Source organism: Rhipicephalus microplus, chromosome 3 (assembly GCF_043290135.1).
Source record: "Rhipicephalus microplus isolate Deutch F79 chromosome 3, USDA_Rmic, whole genome shotgun sequence".
Taxonomy (NCBI): domain Eukaryota; kingdom Metazoa; phylum Arthropoda; class Arachnida; order Ixodida; family Ixodidae; genus Rhipicephalus; species Rhipicephalus microplus.
The window spans coordinates 197,224,837-197,245,435 of record NC_134702.1 but is presented as its reverse complement, the minus strand read 5'-3'; the positions used below and the strand labels follow the sequence as shown (position 1 = coordinate 197,245,435).

General features: G+C 43.8%; 1 protein-coding gene across 1 annotated transcript in view; it reads left to right on the top strand.

Annotated features, from left to right (window-relative positions):
• Window positions 1–20,599, top strand: part of LOC119159862 (monocarboxylate transporter 12) — a 57,780-nt gene that overhangs the window by 22,058 nt on the left and 15,123 nt on the right. The window contains exons 2-3 of the mRNA XM_075888582.1: window positions 16,938–17,050; window positions 19,454–19,600. Of these exons, the coding sequence (XP_075744697.1) occupies window positions 16,938–17,050; window positions 19,454–19,600 (260 nt within the window). The remainder of the gene's footprint in view (window positions 1–16,937; window positions 17,051–19,453; window positions 19,601–20,599) is intronic.

Here is a 20,599-nt window from a genome sequence, read left to right as displayed (position 1 = left end):
AGGGACCGCCTCTTTGCAAACAATTACCGCCCTATCTCCCTGACTTCTAGCATCTGTAAACTCTTCGAACATGTAGTATCAGATTTTATTGTCTCGTTTTTAGAAGCCGACAATATTCTCACGCCTTGTCAGCACGGGTTCAGAAGACGCTTATCTACGCTTATCCAGTTAGTAACCACTATTCATGAACTTGCATCTTCACTCGATAAGGCTGAACAAATCGACGTCATTTTTTTAGATTTCAGCAAAGCATTCGACCGCGTTCCTCACAGTAAACTAATCCTAAAGCTTCAAAAAATTGGCTTACCAATAACACTCATAAAATAGATCCAGTGCTATCTGCCTGACCGCAAGTAGTTTGTTAAAATCAGTAGCTGTTTTCCCGATACTCTCCCTGTAACTTCCGGTGTTTCTCAGGGCAGCGTGCTGGGACCCGTACTCTTTTTAATTTATATCAATGATATTTCTGACGTTATCGACGCATCGTCAATTGGTTTAAAGTTGTTTGCGGACGACTGTGTAGTCTTTAAACGAATTTCATCCTCAAGTGACCAAATTAACCTGCAATGTAACCTTGATGCTGTCTCTGAATGGTGTGAAAAATGGTCCATGGAACTGAACTGTGACAAATCTGTATTGCTCCAGGTAACTAACAAAAAAATGCATTCACGTCTTCCTACAGGCTCAATAACCACACGCTGAAACAAGTAGACGAATATAAATATCTAGGAGTTACTATAACAAGCCGACTAACTTGGTCCAGTCACATTAACAAAATTTGCGCATCGGCCTCCAGAAAACTCGGGTTCCTCAGGCACAAACTAAAAGCCGCTCCTCCACGTGGTAAATTGCTAGCTTATAATTCCGTTGTTAGGCCGCAACTCCAGTACGCAAGCGCAGCATGGGACCCATTCCTTAAAAGAGACATTCACAAATTAGAAATGGTGCAAAGAAAGGCAGTCCGGTTCATCTTTAACAGCTATCATAGCCGAGCTTCTCCATCGCTTCTCATGGAAAACAACAATATAATGACCCTGGAACACAGGAGGCAGGTTGCGCGTCTAAGATTTCTGTTTTTGCTTAATTCCCAACAATTCAATATTAATCCAGGACTTTATATTCAGCCCCGCTTATCTCGTTCAACTCGAAGCACCCATGAGCACAATCTAACTCCAATTTTTGCACGCACTAATCTTTTTAAGCACTCCTTCTTTCCCCGCACAATTGAGCAGTGGAATAGATTGCCTGCTGATGTGTTTTCGGCGCGTGATGTGTCGGATTTTGAAACGCGTGTACTTTCTGCAATATTTTAAACATTCACTGTGCCGCTATGTTTCTTTGTGTACTGCTATTATTTTTTTCACACTTGTTGGACTGTTTTCAGAATTGTGTACCAATTTACCATGCGGATTGATGCTTTCTATGTAATTAACCCCTGCCCACCTGCTTGGTCTTCGGACTGCAGTATGTCTAAAAAAAAGACGCTGTCATAGCAAGCTCTCAATACGCCGCTGTTTTTGTGTCTTATTTTTCCACAAGAAAAACAAAATTTTATTGTTCGTTTGTGTCAAGGTACAAGTTTGATTTTTAAATCAGCAGGGAGGCATGGCAATCAAAGAGAAAGTAAAACTTGGAACGAATGACTGAAAAGTTTTCTGTAGAAAATTTTAAACTGCACTTAGATCTATAGGGAGTACTGGGTGGGTCCCTTATCTGGCACTCCGTTGAACTGAGCTGCAACTCGCGCCCACTCCACGAGGCCCCGATTATCCTGGAGAGCCGGGCTGAACAAAGACCCTTCGCACCCCTCCCACCTTTGCTGCCTAGTTTGCGTCGTGCTATATTGTTAGACTGGCCGGAGAAACAAGTCGGTGCGGCTGTCACAGAAGTTACACATTGCGCTAATTGTTGCGGGCCTATTTTGTCATCAAAGCCCGGCAGTTGTATGACATGGTTTGGAGCCGACGCAGATGGGTTTCCTTGACTTTAGTAAAATTGTAGCAGAAAACCACAAAGTTTTCCTGTTAAAGCGATACAGCAACAGTATATCTGCACCTGTGGTACATGGTATTGGCCATTGAACTCCGTATTCTTAGGTGTCGGTAAACTAAACTCGGAGAAGAAATGCTGGGGCCGAGTTGTGCGATAACTCGTTTTCGGCTACTGCCTGATGACGTGGCACCCGGATGAGCGGCTTTCTTGAGGCTCGCGTTACTGCAAGCCTTAGAATGGCGTGAGCTCGAAGTAAAATAACTTTTCTCATGTGACCTTAGCACCTGTGCGTACGTATTTCACTATAGAATGTGTAGCTGCTTGATCAACGGCCTCGCATACGCGCAAAGCCACGACGGCCCTCTTGTGCTTCTTTGGGACCACCGGACTTCACAAGCGCTTGTGAAAGAACAGCGTGAGGCCATGCTGTGTAGTCCTAGCTGACAATTTGTTCATGTCTTTTTTTACTATTTTCTTTCCTCGGTATCTCTTTCCTTTTGATTAATCCCTTTTCTCCCAAACCTAGGGTAGGGCAGCCAACCTCCCTGACTCTCCACTCAATTTATCCCCTCCCCCATTCATAACGGACTCACCAGAGTGTTTTAGTGATAGGCCATCAACTGCTTTGGTGAACTACTGCTATTATACAAATTTCTCGCGTGGGGCCCCCAGCATGTATGAAGTAGGCTTCCTCTGTAGTACTACAGCGTTCATGTAATGCTTTAGCTTGGGCTGCTCTTCTGCCGCCATGGTAATCTGGGTGGATTAATCGGGGCAAGGTCTTGGTCAAAAAAGAGCCCCACCAATCACGAGGTATGTGTTGCCTACCCATCAGTAATGAGCATTTGACGGAATATAACATGGAAGTGAACAAACGCATACTTCTAAACTATTGATAAACATGAAATACCAATCTACCTTGTACAATTACAGCAGTGCTGTTTCTGAAAATACTTGCGAAAACAAGCAGTATGTACTCGAGCTTGAAAATTTTGATGAGGAAGCAATGGTATTGGGTGTAACGAAAATATTTTTGATAACATTCGACATCAGTACACAGCGCCTCATTTATGAATGATAATGCAGAGATATTGCCACCACCACCTTTATGTGAACTACGCAGCGTGCTGCGTTGGTAATGCATTGTTTTTTGAGTCACGAAATACTTAAATCTCCATTGTTATCTTTTGACCCAGAATTTGTCCTCGAAATAATAGGATTATAAATTTGGCACACAGACCCTTGCTTTAAGCAGTTCCACTGGAACCAGTGTACTTATATACTGCTAGTGTGGCGATATGGTGATACGTGCTCAGTCGTCCGTGGTGGTAGAAAAAGCACCGACTTTACAATAGCTTACATTTCGTATTCTCTTAAAACGTCATTGATTACGTAAAATAGAACTTGTGCTCAATGTTTCGTTGCTGTAACTTCAAGGGTTTATTGGGCGTTGCACAGGGGGATTTTCTCTTGCAACTGAACCTTTCTTTTATGGCGTCATGCAAGCACTCAAAGAGGCTGAATTAGCAGAAACGTTTTTCATTGCAGTACCAATTATACGGACTGTCTTAAAGGGTTTTCCTTGTCGCCGTTATTTCCCACATACATTCCAAGTTTATATGATCCCCCAGTGCATTGCACGTTCTACTCACAAATAACAACGCATGAGCACAGAGGACGAACGCGTATACAGTAGGTCTAACAATGCAGCCAATATTCGTTGCTCAGAGGGCACATGCGATTAAATTCCCCTGTCTGTTAGACCAGTAGTGGAGTGTTCAAGCAGAGAGGAAATGCCCTTCCTGCATTTAATTAGCATAAAAGAGGTGGGGGAGGTGGAGTCCTTGAGCAGGATTGGTGCACTAATATTTTACGGATGCGGTCGCCATAGATGGCACGCTCGCTACTTCGATATCTTGGCAGACGTCAGCGAGCGGCTCGTATACCAATAGGCATGCGCACATGGTGGAATGGGGAGGCGGTCCCGCACGAATTACCTATCAAATGAAGGCCACAAAGTGAGCCTATACTTAGCTCCAATAGGAAGTGGGAGGGGTATGATGAACCTTGGCTACCTTGAAGCGGGTTGGTAAAGGTTCGTCGAAGGTTTATTTATCCTGTGCACGTCTATGCGTATACTTTTCTGCGTGGCGTGCTCTGATCCCGAAGAGGCAATGCGGAAAGTGTTCCAGAAGCGGCCGAAATCTCTTACACTAGTGTTTCTTAGAGTTATGGAAGACTGAATCTAAACTAATTAGCTGCCAACCGTCTTTCATCTGACATTAGAGACTGATTGCTATCGCAATCATTGTTTCACTCTTCTAGTTAGACTGTGTATTATTGTTAACCAAAGCCTATTGAAATCACCTGAATGCTTTTTATGTTACAATAATACACAACCTAGTAAGTTTAATTCTGCTTTTGGAAACGATTCCGGAAACGCCGATTTTTGTGGATTCAAGGTTGTTAATGCAAGATTATGCTGTTGTAGTAAGAAGCAAAGTGACATCCAGATTGGCGGCAACTACAAATTCATTTATTTGGATGGTAATACACAAAAAATGAAATGTTTAGGATACCTCTGCATCCATGCTCACCAGGTTTGACAATTTCGAGCTGACAAGCGCAATGCGTAGACGAGGCGTTCATAATCACGTCCGTCAAAATTTGCAACGCTACGCGCCGCGAAAATCGGTCAAATTTCAAGATGAAAGCTGCTCTCTCTCCACTCTATCGGCGCACGCCTAGAGATTGAGTGTATGACGTGGGCGTAAGAATGGCCCTACGTACACGGCAATGCGGTGAAGTTGGTCCTCCACGTAGACGACTCTGCTCTGACGTCGTCAACAGTATACCACGTGACATGGCAAAAGTTATTTAACACAACATACGTAGTTTATGTACTTGTTGCTTTAAGAGATGAATAAAACTTGAAAAGTATAGTGAAACGCAATAAACTATTGTGCGCGTTTTTCTCACATTTTTTCCACGTGAAATGCTACGAGATGCGGGGCTAATGTGCCAGCGTTTCGCATGCGTTCGTGTCCCCGCGGTGAGCGCATTAAGCAGATGACCGCCGAGAAACGCTCCTACGCGTTCGACACTCATTGTGCTCATCTACTCTACCACGTCGAAGCCAGCGTTTCCAAACAATCCCGCAGAAACATGCAAAAGACCACAAAATAACGCTGTCCAACAAAGCAATGCCGCTGGCGTGCACGGGGGCTGGGCTTGTTCGGGCACGTCATGCGTGCGTCACCTCTTGGTCGGATGCTGGAGAGGTTGGGGAAGAGATTTGGCTTGTGAAGGATACGTGGAAGAGCGGCGAGGGTTTCTAGCACGCCTTTTCTCACCCTCGTTTTGCGCCACATCAAAAAACCTGTTTTCTCCGCTCATAATGAACCGATTCAAAAATTGCCCGCAGCTTCCCTCGGGGGAACACTGAGGAGGATGCGGAGCATATAATTGGTTAACGGGGTGTTAAAGTGCGACTTACTTCGGTCGATGGCTAAATTGGTTAGCGTGGTTGTGAAATGGGGTGTTAAATTGCGACTTACTTGGGTCGATGGCTAAATTGGTTAACGTGGTTGTAGGAGGGGGTGTTAATGAACACGTACACACGTATGCGAAAGGGCGGCGCTGGTCGAAGGGACGTCGATCATTGTGTTTGTGGATTCGTTGGAATTCATTTCACCGCGACCTTGGACGTCGACGCGCCGTACAAACCAACCGACGAGCGGCAACTGAGCGAGCGAGCGCCGACCTTGAGTATATATACAGTGCGACGGCGCATGCACTGTCAGCTGTTGAATGTTCTCGAAGCCCGACGGCGCATGCGCGTCCACTGGAGAATCAGGAGAATTGTAGAATGTTCTCGAAGGGGAGAAGCGCGCGCGGCACAGATGGTGGGTGACGGTGCATGCGCGCGTCAGCTGTCGAATGTTCGAGAAGGGGGAGAAGCGCAACGGCGCATGCGCGCGCGTCAGCTGCCGATGTTCTCGAAGCGTGACGGCGCATGCGCGCTACATTATACAGCTAGCGAATGTTCGTTAACAGGAGAAGCGCACGCGGTGTGTAGAGGAGTAAGGGAGCACAGATGGTGGAGGAGTGAAGCGCGCGCGGTGTGTAGAGGAGGAAGGGATGCACAGATGGTGGAAGAAGGAGGAGGAAGCTTGCGGACGGCGCCGCACTACAAGCCTCGAGTATTAGATGCTCCGCATCTAAAAATGTTTGTGGCAAAACGTTGCTCATCGGACACCCAACAACTTCCACTGTCTAACTAAAATTCGGTATGGGGTCTGGTGAGTGGTCCTTTAAAAGTACAAATGATGGATTTCAACAAATGGACAACGTACCGCCAGAAACTCATACCGATTTTCAGCGAACTGTATCCTCATAGTATCTAGAGTCAGCAAATTTGATGTATGAGCGAATGATATTGCAACAAAAATGTCTGTATGATTTGAGAGAATTAATTTGTTAAGGGAAAGATTTGTTTCAAGATCAGAACTGTGTAGAATAAGCATTGTCGGCTTTAGATGTTTTAGCAGGTGCTGCAATGAACTGGTGACCGTGTTATTTACTACAATGTCGCAAAATTTTCTCTTGGATACGTGGCCATGAAGGCAAGTTGTTAGACTGAAATTTCCAAAAAACTTTCGTATGAATATTACTGACGCTAAAAAGAAAGAAAGCACCGTTTTGTTGCTGGCACCAGAGCTACGAGTTTTTCGTAGACGTCACATAATCAGATTCTGTGCAAAAGACCCCGATGAAAGTAAATATTAAAAGTCCATGAATAGTTCAAGTTCATGAGAACTTTTTTACCAGCGTAAACAGCGTCCCTAGTTCTCATGTTACTGAGCAGGATCTTGTTAAATACTATACAGGCAGTAACGAGATTCAAAAGGCTGTTCTCTACCGTGTCTGTTGCCTACGAGATTCGATCTGTGCGTGGCAGCTGGACTTGTCGCTGCTGCGCATCAAGCACGCTGTACAGTGCTCCAACAATAGAACGAAGCGCTCTGGTTGTGGTCAAACGGTGCGACACCAAGGTGCCTCGATGCACGCGCTTCGCTTCCAGGGTGGAAAAACCTTTTTAGCCACAACGCACTGACTTTTCTTTCCAATGGTCCATGTTGGTTCTGAAGTGTCAGGCGGGATGCAAAGGCTAGAGTGCGAGAATGGCGCTAAAAGCGTTGGTTTTTTAGATTTGTAGATGAGTACATTGACCCCTATGACAGACTACTGTGTGCCGCGGCGTTGACAGTCACAACGCCCGAGAATGTTTTGGGCTTTTGTGTAACAGCGAGCGAAGGAAAAAAGGGAGGCGGAAGTAAAACATGATGATTAGTATGCGACAGAGAGCACCGAGAAGTGTGAGCGATATTGTTGACTTGCCGTAGGAAGTGACGATTTGGCCTCTGGCCGTGAACATGCTGTTGAACGAACTTACGCGCAAATTTAATACGTATGCTTGCATACCATCAATCTGTAAGTGCTACCATAAACCAAGGGTGTGATAAACTTTCTTATATGTTACTCCCGCAACTGTCAAACTTTTCACAAGTCGTGAGGAGTGAGCCGAAATTCATCTAAGCCAGTCTGGGCTCACTTGAGACAATGTAGAACTAAATAAGACTATTGAGCAGAAATTACTCAAAGGTAGGGCTTATTAGGCGTAATCAAGCCAATCAATACCATTTTATACTGATCAATTCTGAATAATTTATAATTAGTATTCAATGTCAAGGAAGCCACTTAACTAAGCGAACTTATAAGCTTAAAGAAAGCATACTTGGGCCAGTAAATATCAGACTAATTGTAATGAACATGACATTCAGCACTAGACGGTCCTGTTGCATACTCATCGATACTAAAATAAACCAAATACGGTTGAATTAGAGTAGATATGACAAATTAAACTAATTCGGACAAGACAAAATGGCGTAGAGCCTAACTATGAAGTAAGATAGAATTGAATGAAATGCGGTAATGCAGCGTAATTTGTTTTTAGCACACACCGACACCAGTACAAAGAGAGCGAACAGTACCCGCGCAGGTGTTGTTCGCTCTCTTTGTCCGTGTGTCAGTCCGCGCTAAAAATTAGTTACGTCATTCTTACCAACTAGCTCGTCTTGCAGTATTACTCAAATAATGCTTAACAGGTCTGATGCAGATAATCCGAATGGAGCTAATCTGGATTACGCTAATCTCAGAATATACTGTAGTTTCAAATGCCTAGCCGTTTAAATGATCATTTACCGGATTAAGCTAATCCCGACTGAGCTTTGTTGAAGAAGTCCATTTGAGTAAGTTGAGGTTGCCTAGACAGCTGGATTACTGCGTATGACCATATTCAACCGGCCCGAATGAAGCTGTATTAGGTTAATTCCGAGCAGGTAATGTCTGTGTTAGTTGGGATTACCTAACCAAGTGGATGCGTGAGCATGACCGCGTCAAGCGAATCTAGAGTAACACTGATCAAGCTAACCTTGAGCAAGAGAATTCTGAATAAGTTAAGATGGCCTAGCCAGTTTGATAACTGAGTAAGGTACCATTACACGATTGTGAATAAAGCTGGATTTAGATAATTCTGAACAAGTGAATTATGAGGAAGTGTAATTAGTTAGCCAAATGAATGCCTGGATATGGCCACGTTAGGCCAATGAAGGTTAACATTAATTGTGAATTAGTCTTATCTTGAACAATTCAATTCTGCATAAGTTTAGACGGCTTGGTCAGTTTGTTTCTGCAGTATGGACGCAATGAAAAAAATTTTGAATTAAGCCGGATTAAGATAAGACGGAGTAACCTAGTCTTAAGCAAGTCTTTTGAGCAAGTTGAGATCGCTTGGCCTCTTTTGTGAACGATTATCGACAAATTAAGCAAGTTCAGATTAACCCAAATTAGGCTAATTTGGGAGAACTCGACGAAAGCATCACCAAAGCATCATTACCACTAAAACAATGCAATGCTTAGACTTTCCTGGGGGAGGCAATCATCAGCTAAGCAATATTGGTATGCATTATTCTGATGAAACGGCCAGTGGTGCACCATTACGGGATTCTGTATACTGCCGTGTAAATAAAATGCATGAAGTGAATTTCCTGTCGCGACAAGTCATTAATGTTAGTCACACGCTTTTATTGTGTGATGGGAATTTTCTTATATCCCAAGTTATTTAAAAAAAGTAACGCGTAAGTATATGGTCTCATTTTCATTGCTAGACAACATTTTATTGAGAACTAACCAACAAGGCCAAGCAAGTTATATTACGAAGCACAGTGAAGTTATCCAATAGGCAATTGGAGCTTCTTGACCGGTACATATGTCATGGCACCTATAGCAGTCATGTCATTATTTTCATTTATTGTCAATTGATTTGTTTATCTTGTCAAGTAACGCCTATTTTGGTTTAACATTATTCATCCAATCGTCACCGAGAGTAAAAGGGCCCACGCTTCCAGTCGAATACAAGTACGAATATGTACGCTCAATATGCCTTTAGCTTAAGGTGAAATGCTTAAGTTTTTTTAGTCAGTGCCTAACCCATTCATTGCTAACACTATATGTGCAATCCCTATCATCAAAAGCAATGAGCTGAGACAAATAACCGCGCTTTCAGCTGAGAGCGATTCATCGCCACATGCCAGATAATTGTAGCCAACGGGAATGCCTAAACTAATATGGCTCCCACAATTGCGGTGTATCCACGCTGTACCGAAAGGGCTTGCTTTAAAAACTTATTATATACCTTGGCCCCGTCGTGATGAAATTTTCAGAGCTGCGAGCTTTCAAGATAACTATGAACGCCGTTTATTTAGTCTCCGATACCGTACTATCACTAGAGTCTGCAATAAGGTGAAAACAAAATATTGGGAACATTTATGTGCCAACGCACTGTCGCTAAGCGTGCGCTCTATGAACACTGCATGCATTTGTTAGCCCAAAGAACTGTATCAGTTGATAGTGTCTTGGGTCCTTTTCCCAGCTTCACGCAACTGAGGCAAGCGATGAAACCTTTATTCGCGTATTTAGACAATATCGGTCAGCTAGACAAACTGTAGGACACTTTGAAAGCTGAAGTCATGCTGTCAGCACAAGTCCCCGCTCAACACAGAAAAAAAAGTCTGTGTATTTACTTTTTTTCATTTTAACTTTTAATATTTTTGCTCTTTCTTCTCGCCTTTCAGTCCCCAATTGTCTTCCCAACGCAGAGTAGCAAGTCAGCGACGCACACACGCCGGCTAAATTCTCTGATTTTCAATAAAGAGCTCTCTTTCTTCTCTTTCATCCTCGCTATCTGCAGCACATGTTCTCATAGAGCACGCGGGTATGCAGTTCCGCCTTAACTCCCTGATTTTCATTTCACCCCGATAGCCCACTGCTCGTGTTCGCCATTCTACATTTAGAGCCCCTCTATTTCCACGCCAGTTGCAGCAGACACATGTTGCTGCAACCACGCCAGTTGCAGCCACATGTGTTTTGGTTTACCATGCAGTTGTTTACAGTTGCGTAACGATGCCAACATCAATATGGATATTAGAAACACCAATATCGGCAATCAGGTATGAAGCGCTGCTGCTCAGGAGGATCGCAGCCCTGGACACTGCTACATAGCTAATTTTAGGCAGATGACACCTGAACACTTCCGGTGTTAATGTGACTTGATGTCTGACTCGTAAAAGTACATGTTCATTGTTTAAACCATTTCAATATCAGCACTGTAACCACAATTGGTGTTTCGCTAACATTAGCGTCTATTTGAAAGATAGTTCTGAGAAGTGGCATGGCTATGAAGGAGAATACTTTATTTCCACGCAGAATGCTGAGGTTAGGTTGCTGCTGGGTAAACATAATTTATCGTTTGCATTCGTCTGCTCAACCCCACCAATGTTAGCTTTCCACGCACAAGCGTTAAAATTACTCATGTGTGTTCTCACCGTTCCTGGGTAGATAATAACTGTCGTACACCCGCCCCCGAGTATGTCCCACTGTCTTAGGGGCGAAGCTCCTAATGGTCTAGGGAAAACCCTTGTCCGTAACGCGTATCCAGTAGCGTCTCCCTTATCATACAATTGATGTCACGTTTCTATATTGTTGCACAAAAAGTGCAGTTTGCCGGCGATATGCTATATGGCGCTGTACGCATACTGTGTCCTCAGCGTCACTTATCGTCTAGTTCCGTACATGTCAATGTCTCATAGAGATGTGTGCATTATGATAGTTGGGTGAGAGGACACTAGGTGGCCTTGAAGTTGCCGCTGCTCATTGCCGCTGCTCGGAGTTCAGTTCGAACTGGCACGGTGGATGGACGTGTTTTTTGAGCGCTCCCGATCAACTGCGCAGATAAGTGGTTTTGCATGTTTTGAGCTTGCCTTTAAAATGATAAGGCAGCAGTTAAAATCTTTGTAGCACTCATTACATTGTACGGCTTTTCCGGAACTCAGTCACCAGGTATTTACTGGTTTGTGCATGTTTGTGTGTTTGTTTCTTGTGTTCTTTCTCTTTTGACACCCCGTGGGGAAGATGCACGTACAATGAACACGCAACTTTTTGTAGTAGAGCTTAGACTTTCCCTTTTTCGTAGGGAAGGGATCATGTTTTGTAATTATCGAGTGAGACAACTCCTAAGGACAATTGGTGTCATAAAGACATGGTTAAAAAGGCTGTAAAGTGTTCATCCCCTGGTGCAGGACGCTGCAGCTGAAAAGTCACAGCATGAGATAATCGCTTGGAACTCGAATTTAAATCGATGCCCAGAAGGAGTCAAAGATAGGGTAAGAGTTGACAATAGGGTTGCAGTTGGGACGTTTCCAAGACGCAAGCTGGAAGCAGTCATAAGGCAAGTGAGCGCAAAACGTAAAACTACAGCTTATAGACAAACCCTCGTGATAATTTCAGGCGGTTTAAACGATGTTCTAAATGAAGATACGGCAGGAATAGCGACCACACTGGCGAAAGGGGTCGATGGCATGCGCGCCACTTCTCCTCAGGTACAGGTAGTGATATGTACGATATCGCAGCTACCGGTGCGTTACGGCAACCTGCAAAGAGCGGTTGTCAACGCAAACCAAGAGATATAGCGGATGAGTCGAGAAAAAGGCATTGAGGTGGTGGAAAAGAACAGAGAGGTACATAGGTGGCGTGGTTTTCAACGAGACAGAATTCACTTCGATTAGCGGCTAGGTCATGAGGTGGATTGGCGACTTGCAGGACGCGCAGTAGCTTTTTGAGAGGGCACGCGGGCCCTTCGGGGCGCAGGATAACTAGTAACAAGAAAAACAACCAGGGAGACTCGTTGACAGTTGTTATGGAAAGGGAGGATTCCAAAGTGGCACCAGTGTGTAAGATAGGTAGAGTCCAGGGCAGAAATAGACGTAGCCACGAGCGCTGAGCCAATTGAGACATAGGGTATATTAACATGCAGGGTGTTAGGAACAGGCTGAAGTGGAAAGAGATAGAATAACAGCTAAAAGTGAAGAGGCCGATGGTATGCGGTTTTGTAGAAACACATGTTAGGGACATAAAACAAACAACCTCCTAACACTCCGGACTACGCGTGGGAATGTTGTAATAGAACAGAAAGCAGCAGAAAAGGAGTGGTATTGGGGCGTTCATTCGTTAAAGTACAGACTGGCAAAGGGTCAAGCAGAAGTGCAAGGAACATTTATGGCTAAAAAAGAAAGTGGCAGGGCGAATGACACTGCTTGGTTTGGTGTACTTGTGGATGGGAGCAAAGGGCAGAGAGGAAAGTCAGGCAATGGTAGAGTGTATATAAAAGGGCATTGAGGAGTTCGGAGGATAGTGCGAGATAAGTATACTAGAAGATATGAATGCGCACCTACAAGATAAGGATGGGTATACCCACCCAACAGGCAAACTGATCTTTGATATGTGTGAAAGACATGATTTGATCATTTGCAACAGTTTCGAGAAGTGTGAAGGGGCAAATAACATGGGAGGTAGGAAGGCTGCAGTCGACGATAGATTATGCACTGATGTCACATAGGATGTATCATAAGCTCAGGGGAATGCACATAGACGAAAGTGGCTCTAGAAGTCTGGGTATTGATCACAAACGTATAAAGCTGAGTTTTGGAAGAGCAGTGAAAGTGGGAAGGAGACAAGATGAGCCACAACAGGAAATTTTTCATTCAGAAAGCCAAATATAAATAGCTACTAAACAAATTGGGAAAGTATCACTGAGGATAATAAAAAAGTGTGGACATACACAATTCTATTTAGACTGTTTGAGTTGAAGCTTCCTAAGGCACGTGACAAGTCACCCCGGAAAAGAAGACACAAACACAAGAGTTGGTGAGATGGCGAAATTAAAAGAGCCATAGCGAAACGTCAGGGAGCCTCTAGAAAACACAGACATGCTAAGCAGCGTGGTGAACCAACGCATGATGTTGAAAGAAAATGGAAAATCTTTCTAAGCTTTAGAAGAGATGCATTCCTTTTGATCATGAAAGAGAGAGAGAGAGAGAGAGATAGAGAGGAAAGGCAGGGAGGTTAACCAAGCTTGGCTCGGTTGGCTACCCTACACTTGGGGTGGGGGAAAAGGGGAATAATAGAACGAAAAGAGACGGAAAGGAGAGGAGTAAGAAAGAGAAGCATAAATAGTCAAAGCAGCTGCAAAAGTTTGGAACCATCTAAACTCCCTAAGAAATGACACGAACTCAGAGCAGAGGTTTGTAGCTAAAGTTCAAGGTGCTAGGCTAGAAGGGGACGAAGCTATTGAATGTATAAGAACAAGGGTGACAAAAAAATTTCAACAAAGAAGTGCTTTACGCACCACAATAGACAAGAATGAATCAAGTGGCGCAATGGCTCCATTTTCACAACGAGAGTGGGAAAGGGCCGAGCAGAGGCTTTCTAGTAGTACATCAACAGGCCCAGATGACATTCTAGTTATGCTGATAAAGACATTAGGTCCGAGGTTTAAGCAGGCTTTGAGAGAAGCAGTGAGCAAGATAATAATTGATGGTGAAGTCCCCGATGGATGGAAACTTAGCAGGATGAGCATGATTTATAAAGGAGGGGTTACAAAGCTGACATAAACCACTACCATCCTATAACAGTGACATCATTGGTCTACAGGCTGGCAATGCAGGTTATGAAGGAAAGGCAGCAGGCATGGATAAAGGATGAGGTGGTACTGGGGGAACTGCAGAATGGGTTTAGGAAACACATGTGATTGGAAAACAATCTGTTCTCACGGACGCAGTGCATCGAAATAGCAGGAAAGGAACACAGGCCTCTGTGGCAAGCATTTTTGGATATCAAGGGAGCATACGATAGCATGGTTCAAGAGGACTTGTGGGGAATACTGAACACACTAGGTGGGGAAGATGCAGTCGCTAATCTTTTAAGAAATATCTATAAAGGTAACAGTGCAGTTATAAAGTGGGAAATACAGGTATCCAAGCCGACAGAAGTAAAACATGGGCTTACGGAGGGGTGTCCTCTGTCACCCTTGTTATTCATGATGTACCTACAAATATTAGAGGCCAAATTAGAGAGAAGTTGACTGGGCTTCACCCTCTCTTTCGTCAAACAAGGAAAACTCATTGAACAGGCACTATCAACATTGATGTACGCAGATGATATAGTGCTAATGGCCGACAACAAGAAAGATTTGCAGATATTGATGGACATCTGCGGTAATTAGGGAGATAGGTTAGATTTAATATTCAGTAAGGAAAAACCAGCAGTCAGGATTTTTATTGATAATGAAGGTAGTGAGCTTAGAATACAGGAAGTCACGCTAGAGATAACAAAAAAATACAAATATCTGGGTGTATGGATAAATAATGGGGCCGAGTACCTAAAAGAACACTAAATATACAAGACGACTAAAGGTAATAGGAATGCAGCGGTGATGAAAAACAGGGCATTGTGGAAATACAATAGGTATGAGGTTGTGGTAGGAATATGGAAACGGGTCATGTTTCCTGGTCTGACTTTCGGCAGTGGGGTCTTGTGCATGAGATCAGAAATTCTAGCAAGATTAGAAAATAGGCAACGTGGAATTGGTAGGCTTGCCTAAGGAGCTCACGGGAATACACCAAACCAGGGAGTACAAGGGGATATGGGATGGACATCATTTGAGGGCAGGGAAGCTAGCAGCAAGATAAAATTTGAGAAGAGATTGAGAGAAGTGAGGAAGGAGCGTTAGGCTAGGAACGTATTCAGCTACTTGTGCATGAAGAATGTCGATACAAAATGGAGGAAGCGAACCAGAAAATTTACTGGTAAATAATTAGAAATGAGCAGGGGACCAAACGAAAAAGATGTATCGATTAAGAAGAAGATGAAGGAAGTTGAGACCAATATGTGGAGAATCGGCATGATTGAAAAGTCCACACTAGAGATCTACCGAACTTTTAAGCAAGAAATTGCCAAGGAAATGATCTATGATAATATTCAGAGTAGTTCTCTACTGTTTGAGGTTAGGATGGGAGTATTACGAACCAAGACACATCGAGCCAAATACGAAGGAGTAGACAAGCTATGCAGAACGTGTGGAGAGGAAGAGGAAACTGCCGAAGACTCGATTATGTTATGTAAAGCGCTTCATTCTGATCGCTTTACAGCGATCAGAACGATGGGGCAGAGTTTTTCAAAGCACCTGGGTTTAAGGACAGGGAGGGCAAAATAGACTTTAAGCGGGTTATCTAGAAGGAGGTTATCTGATTGGTGACTAAAGTCAAGGCACGAGTGAAAACTAAACCCTTCACTACAAAGTGCGAGTCCTCAACCTCACGATCTGAAGAGAAAAATAAATCTAGTTTTTAGTTCACTAAGTATTGCGGCTTGGTGGCGTTAGCCACCACCCGATCTAAAGGGTACAGTCATATCAATCCATCCATCCATCCTCGTCGATTGGTTGCTGCGCGGGATCCACGGTGCTGCGCCAGAACGCCCGTTATCTCTCGTTCTCCTGGATTGTCCTCGTACATGTCGGATCATGCTTTATGGGTCGAGAGGCTGTCGCCAATCCATCGCGGTGCCAGGTGGTCTCGAGACGGTGCGCGCCAAAGACAAAACCTGCGCAACGAGATGAAGATCCCCATAAGGTGTGCACCAAGGAATCCGCTGCGAAACAGCCTCAACAAGAGGCTGACCCCAGAATGCGAGAACAAGAAGTGGCGGTGGAGCAGTAACAGCACCGGGTGGATCTGGATGGCGCTCCTTGGAGGATTCATGGTATCACCAAAAAACCCCTCGAATTTCGCCCCCCTCACCATCATGCATTCCGTGGAGATGCTGGAATTTTCGGGTGGTGTTCGACGACGTACGCGAAGGGATAGTGACATCATCCTTGTCATGTTGAGCGAGTCGTATTCTTCGAACCATTTTAGTCTCCGATAGTAGTTTTGATTTACCCCAAGTTCAGGGGTTGATTATGGGCGCACTGAGAAGTAGGCGACAAGATAGATAGATAGATAGATAGATAGATAGATAGATAGATAGATAGATAGATAGATAGATAGATAGATAGATAGATAGATAGATAGATAGATAGATAGATAGATAGATGCTCAAAAAGTGTCTTAAGTAACAAAAGTATTTTCACGCATTTAAAACAGATGCAGTCCCTGTTACAGTAATGATCTGTATGTAACACATAAACATCGAACTGCATTTTTTTATTCTAGAATATGTAGTCGTACTGTTCGTTTTGTTCTTCTTGTAATGATGTCACTGCTCTAAGTCGCAATAGCGCTATCGATAGTTATGGCATTCTTCCGGAAAGAGGTTAGATCTGACCAGGATGATCACTAGCTAAGCGCAGTTAGAGAGAGCGACAAGACAAAGGGTGACCTTTTTTTCATTACTCGCAAGCCAGTCTCCATTTTGGTACATATAGTAGTAGTGTGAAATGTTGTTACAAAGTTCACATACTCTTACCACTTTCTTTCAATTGATGGCAGCATTCCACCTTCGGCGACAACCATGCCTGGGCGTAGGACGTGGTATGTCTGGAACTGCTGCCCTCGACTTCAAAAGCAAGGTCCCGACAGCGTTCATAGTTGGCTTGTGGCCGGTAAGTTTTATGCTTTGTATTACAGCGCTGTCAAGTTATGGGAACGTTATGCAACGAAGATGAAACACTTTGTTCGGTTATTGCACCAGTAACGAGCGAAAAAAAAGCCCATGCAGTGAGATAAGGGTGGCAAATATTGTAAGGAGGCGAGAGAGGGGGGGGGGGTGAATTTAAGTTTTTCTATGGTACCACACCAAAGGGCTGACAGGCAAGTCTCACGAAACAAGAGTGACAAACAAACACATGCCGACAGCAACAGAAGGAATTCCTAAACTAAAGATTTGGGAACACCAATTTAAGCTTCCTGTTCTCAGAGTCAAATGCTCCATCAGTATTTAGGATTAAACTCGACTCTATATTCAGAAGAAATGCCTTATTATTTATATAAAGTAATAAAAATTCTAAAGTGCGCTATTTACTTGCCGTGGTGGTGTAGTAAGTATGCCTATCAGCTGGTTCGCTGGTCCCATAATTAAGTACGGGCCGCGTCCGCCGCATTTTAGATGGAGACTGAAATGCTTAAGGTCCATGGGCCTAGTACATTTAGGTGCATGTTAGAGCACCACAGCGGATCGCAATTTCCGGACTTCTGCACTACAGTGGCGTTTTTAAACATATTTTAGTGGCGTATATTCATATTTTGATGGTATGCGCCACCGGTTTGAAGCCACCGGTGGCACATACCCACTCTAGAGTGGCTATGTGCTCCCACATCTATACATAAAAGGGATAAAAGGGACGGACAGACCTACGCATTAAGGAGCTTCGCCCCTAAAAAAGTGGCCTATTTCTGTTCCCACTCGAGACATAGCCGCTGGGTAAACAACGGATTGAACGCTACTGCGTGGCAGGAGTCATGGATGGGCCACTTCACGCGCCTCTCTTTACAAGATAAAAACAACATGTACGACGATTGGGTTGTGGCGCACTGCTCAAGCACACTGTAGCAACTGAGGCAGTTGTTTTTTATTTAGCACTCATCCTATGTATACTTGCTAGTTGTTCTTGAGAGTCCTTCTTTGTGTTCGATCAGTGAGCTAGAAGTGTTCTGTGACCATTTACGCTCGTCCAGTGTGTGTGTATCTTTTTGTGCGTCCTTATCACTTAAGCAGCACGCTGCAGGTATTGAGCGGCTAGCAGTTTTTCGTGTGACAGACTAGTTTTTTTCCTATCACATTGACTGCTTCACCATTTCGGCGAAACTGTGACTTTGTTATCACCTTGAATAGTGCGTTTTATCTGGCTCGTTTTTACGTCCACGTGTGAGCGACCTGTGGACTGAGACTGCCAGCACTACAAAGGGGCCTTGACTGGAGGACAACGTCTACGTGCACTTAAACGAAGTGCGGGCATTCACGTTGTTATATTTATACACGATAAGCCATGCAAACAAACTCAACTGCCTGGCATGGGGAGCTGGGGAGATTACTGGTCATTCTTTTGCTAAGTGGTTCTGCATAAGAGTGACATTTTCAGCATGTTGAGCCGCTGTTAAGATAATGCGTTGTAAAATGTTGTACCGTTGTTTTTAATGTCTGGCCTCATTGTTTTCTTCGTGTATGAGGCTCTTGGTACGAAAAAATAATAAACGAATGCATGCCCCCCCGTTCCACCAAAAATTAGCAACACACGCACATTGCTATGACAGCACTGAAAAATGCAAGCAAGAAAAGAGTAAAAAGACATTCAAAAATACTAAAAACTAACAAAAAGCCTCACTGTTATGTACTCGACGACGTACGGATAGCCCTGTCCTTTGCGCCTTTTTTTGTGGTAACAAACTGTTTACCGTGTAACATTTGTCTACGCGAAATTGACATAAAAAATTTACTACATTTATTTGACATAACCTGAGTTCGAACTGTTTCCAGCTTGAATTTGTCGAGGCAACAGGTGTGGACAGGTTTGGTATTTGGTAACTCAAACCAAGGGTACATTAATAGCCACTATATCCCGTGAGGACAGTATTCTAGAAGCGACAAAGTGGTGATAATGATTTGTTTGGTTGGAATGGTACGTATTTCTGGCTCATATGAGAAAAGCACAGCAGCTGAAAATTTTCTCTTTTCAAACGAAATCTTAAGAAGAGACATCAGTCTTTTATTGGGACCGTCATAGCATATGTATAGAGCAAGAGGCCACAGCTGAAAGTTAATCTGTATCTTGCTCACCGTTGTTCTCTATTTGATGAAGTGCTGTTTCTCGTAGCGTTTGAGCCTTTTAGGCAGTTCGCACTGTTAGACATATCCTCTTGCGTTTATAAAGCATGAATAGCAGAGTGGCTTCGGTAAGAAAAGCATAAAATTTCTCATCGTCGCTCCTTGATAAGTTCCCACTGATAGGTATTCGAAAAAATCCATGCCTTCAAATGGCTCTGAAATGCAAGTTTTGTCTTGAATGCAGTTGCGTGCGCATTGTCATCGTTCTTTGCACTGGCTGGCTGGCGTTCCCTTGGGTTCCTGTTCGTCGCTATACAAGAGACCTTCCAGGTCAACAGGACAGATGGCTCGTGGCCAATAGTTGTACTTGGCGCACTAGGTTACATGACAGGTGAGAACGGCCCATACCACAATTTTTGTTGAACTGTCGAAACCACTTCAATGAATGATAGGCAGCGATCACTGCAAATCCTGATGAGTTAACTACCTAGTATTTGTATAATAGACAACGCTGTTTGCTGAGTGTAGTTGCAGCGCATTTGTCTGCGTCTAGTTGTGTGATGTCTACCTAAATATCACAAACTGTACAAATGCAGTAATGATCGAGCCAGTTGATGATTCTGAGCAATTTTAGGAGCAGCAAAGAACTATATATAAGTAAGTTTTTAGAAACAAACTTCTGTGCGCGATAACGGTAAACATAACGTTTGCTTTCTCTAACACCATGCACCACCCTTGCCTCTCTACGGGTGGCGAACCTACCAATGGTGAAGTATGAAGCTGAGGTACAGTACTTTTGCGAAGCTAATTGCGATCGTAGGCGCTGCAGCACATCAGGCCTTTACCAGGCTAGTTCGTTTTCAGCATAATTTTGCCCACTATAACCCCACTATTGCGTCATTGGTGGCCCTTTTAAGATAAAATTTGGTTGCCCGCATATTTTTTTGTGTGCCCTCTGAGGTGAAACAGCTGTTGAAGTGCTTAGCGGCTGACCGGAGGCCCACCGCTTCTATACCAGCTGTTGCGGTCGTATTTTGATGTAAGTTAAGTGTTCAAAGTCCGTTTTGTGTGAGCTGGCAATATTTACTAAAACAAAAGTTATCAAAATTTTTGGAGCTCTTCACTGCAGCGTGCCTCATAATTATATTGTGGTTCTGGTGCGTAAACACTCTTATGGTATCATTTATGAGTATATTAAGATAATTGCTATACAGCAGCATATGCGGGTGGTCAGAGACTGGTGTCGTTATGGCATCTGTGGATACAGTGGTAGATATTCGTCTAGATATCAGATAAGTAGCTGTGCATACTAGCACCATAGCCATCTACACGCAATAAATTACTGTTATTTACTATTGTGCGCATTCATCAGGCACATCTACTTTATTCA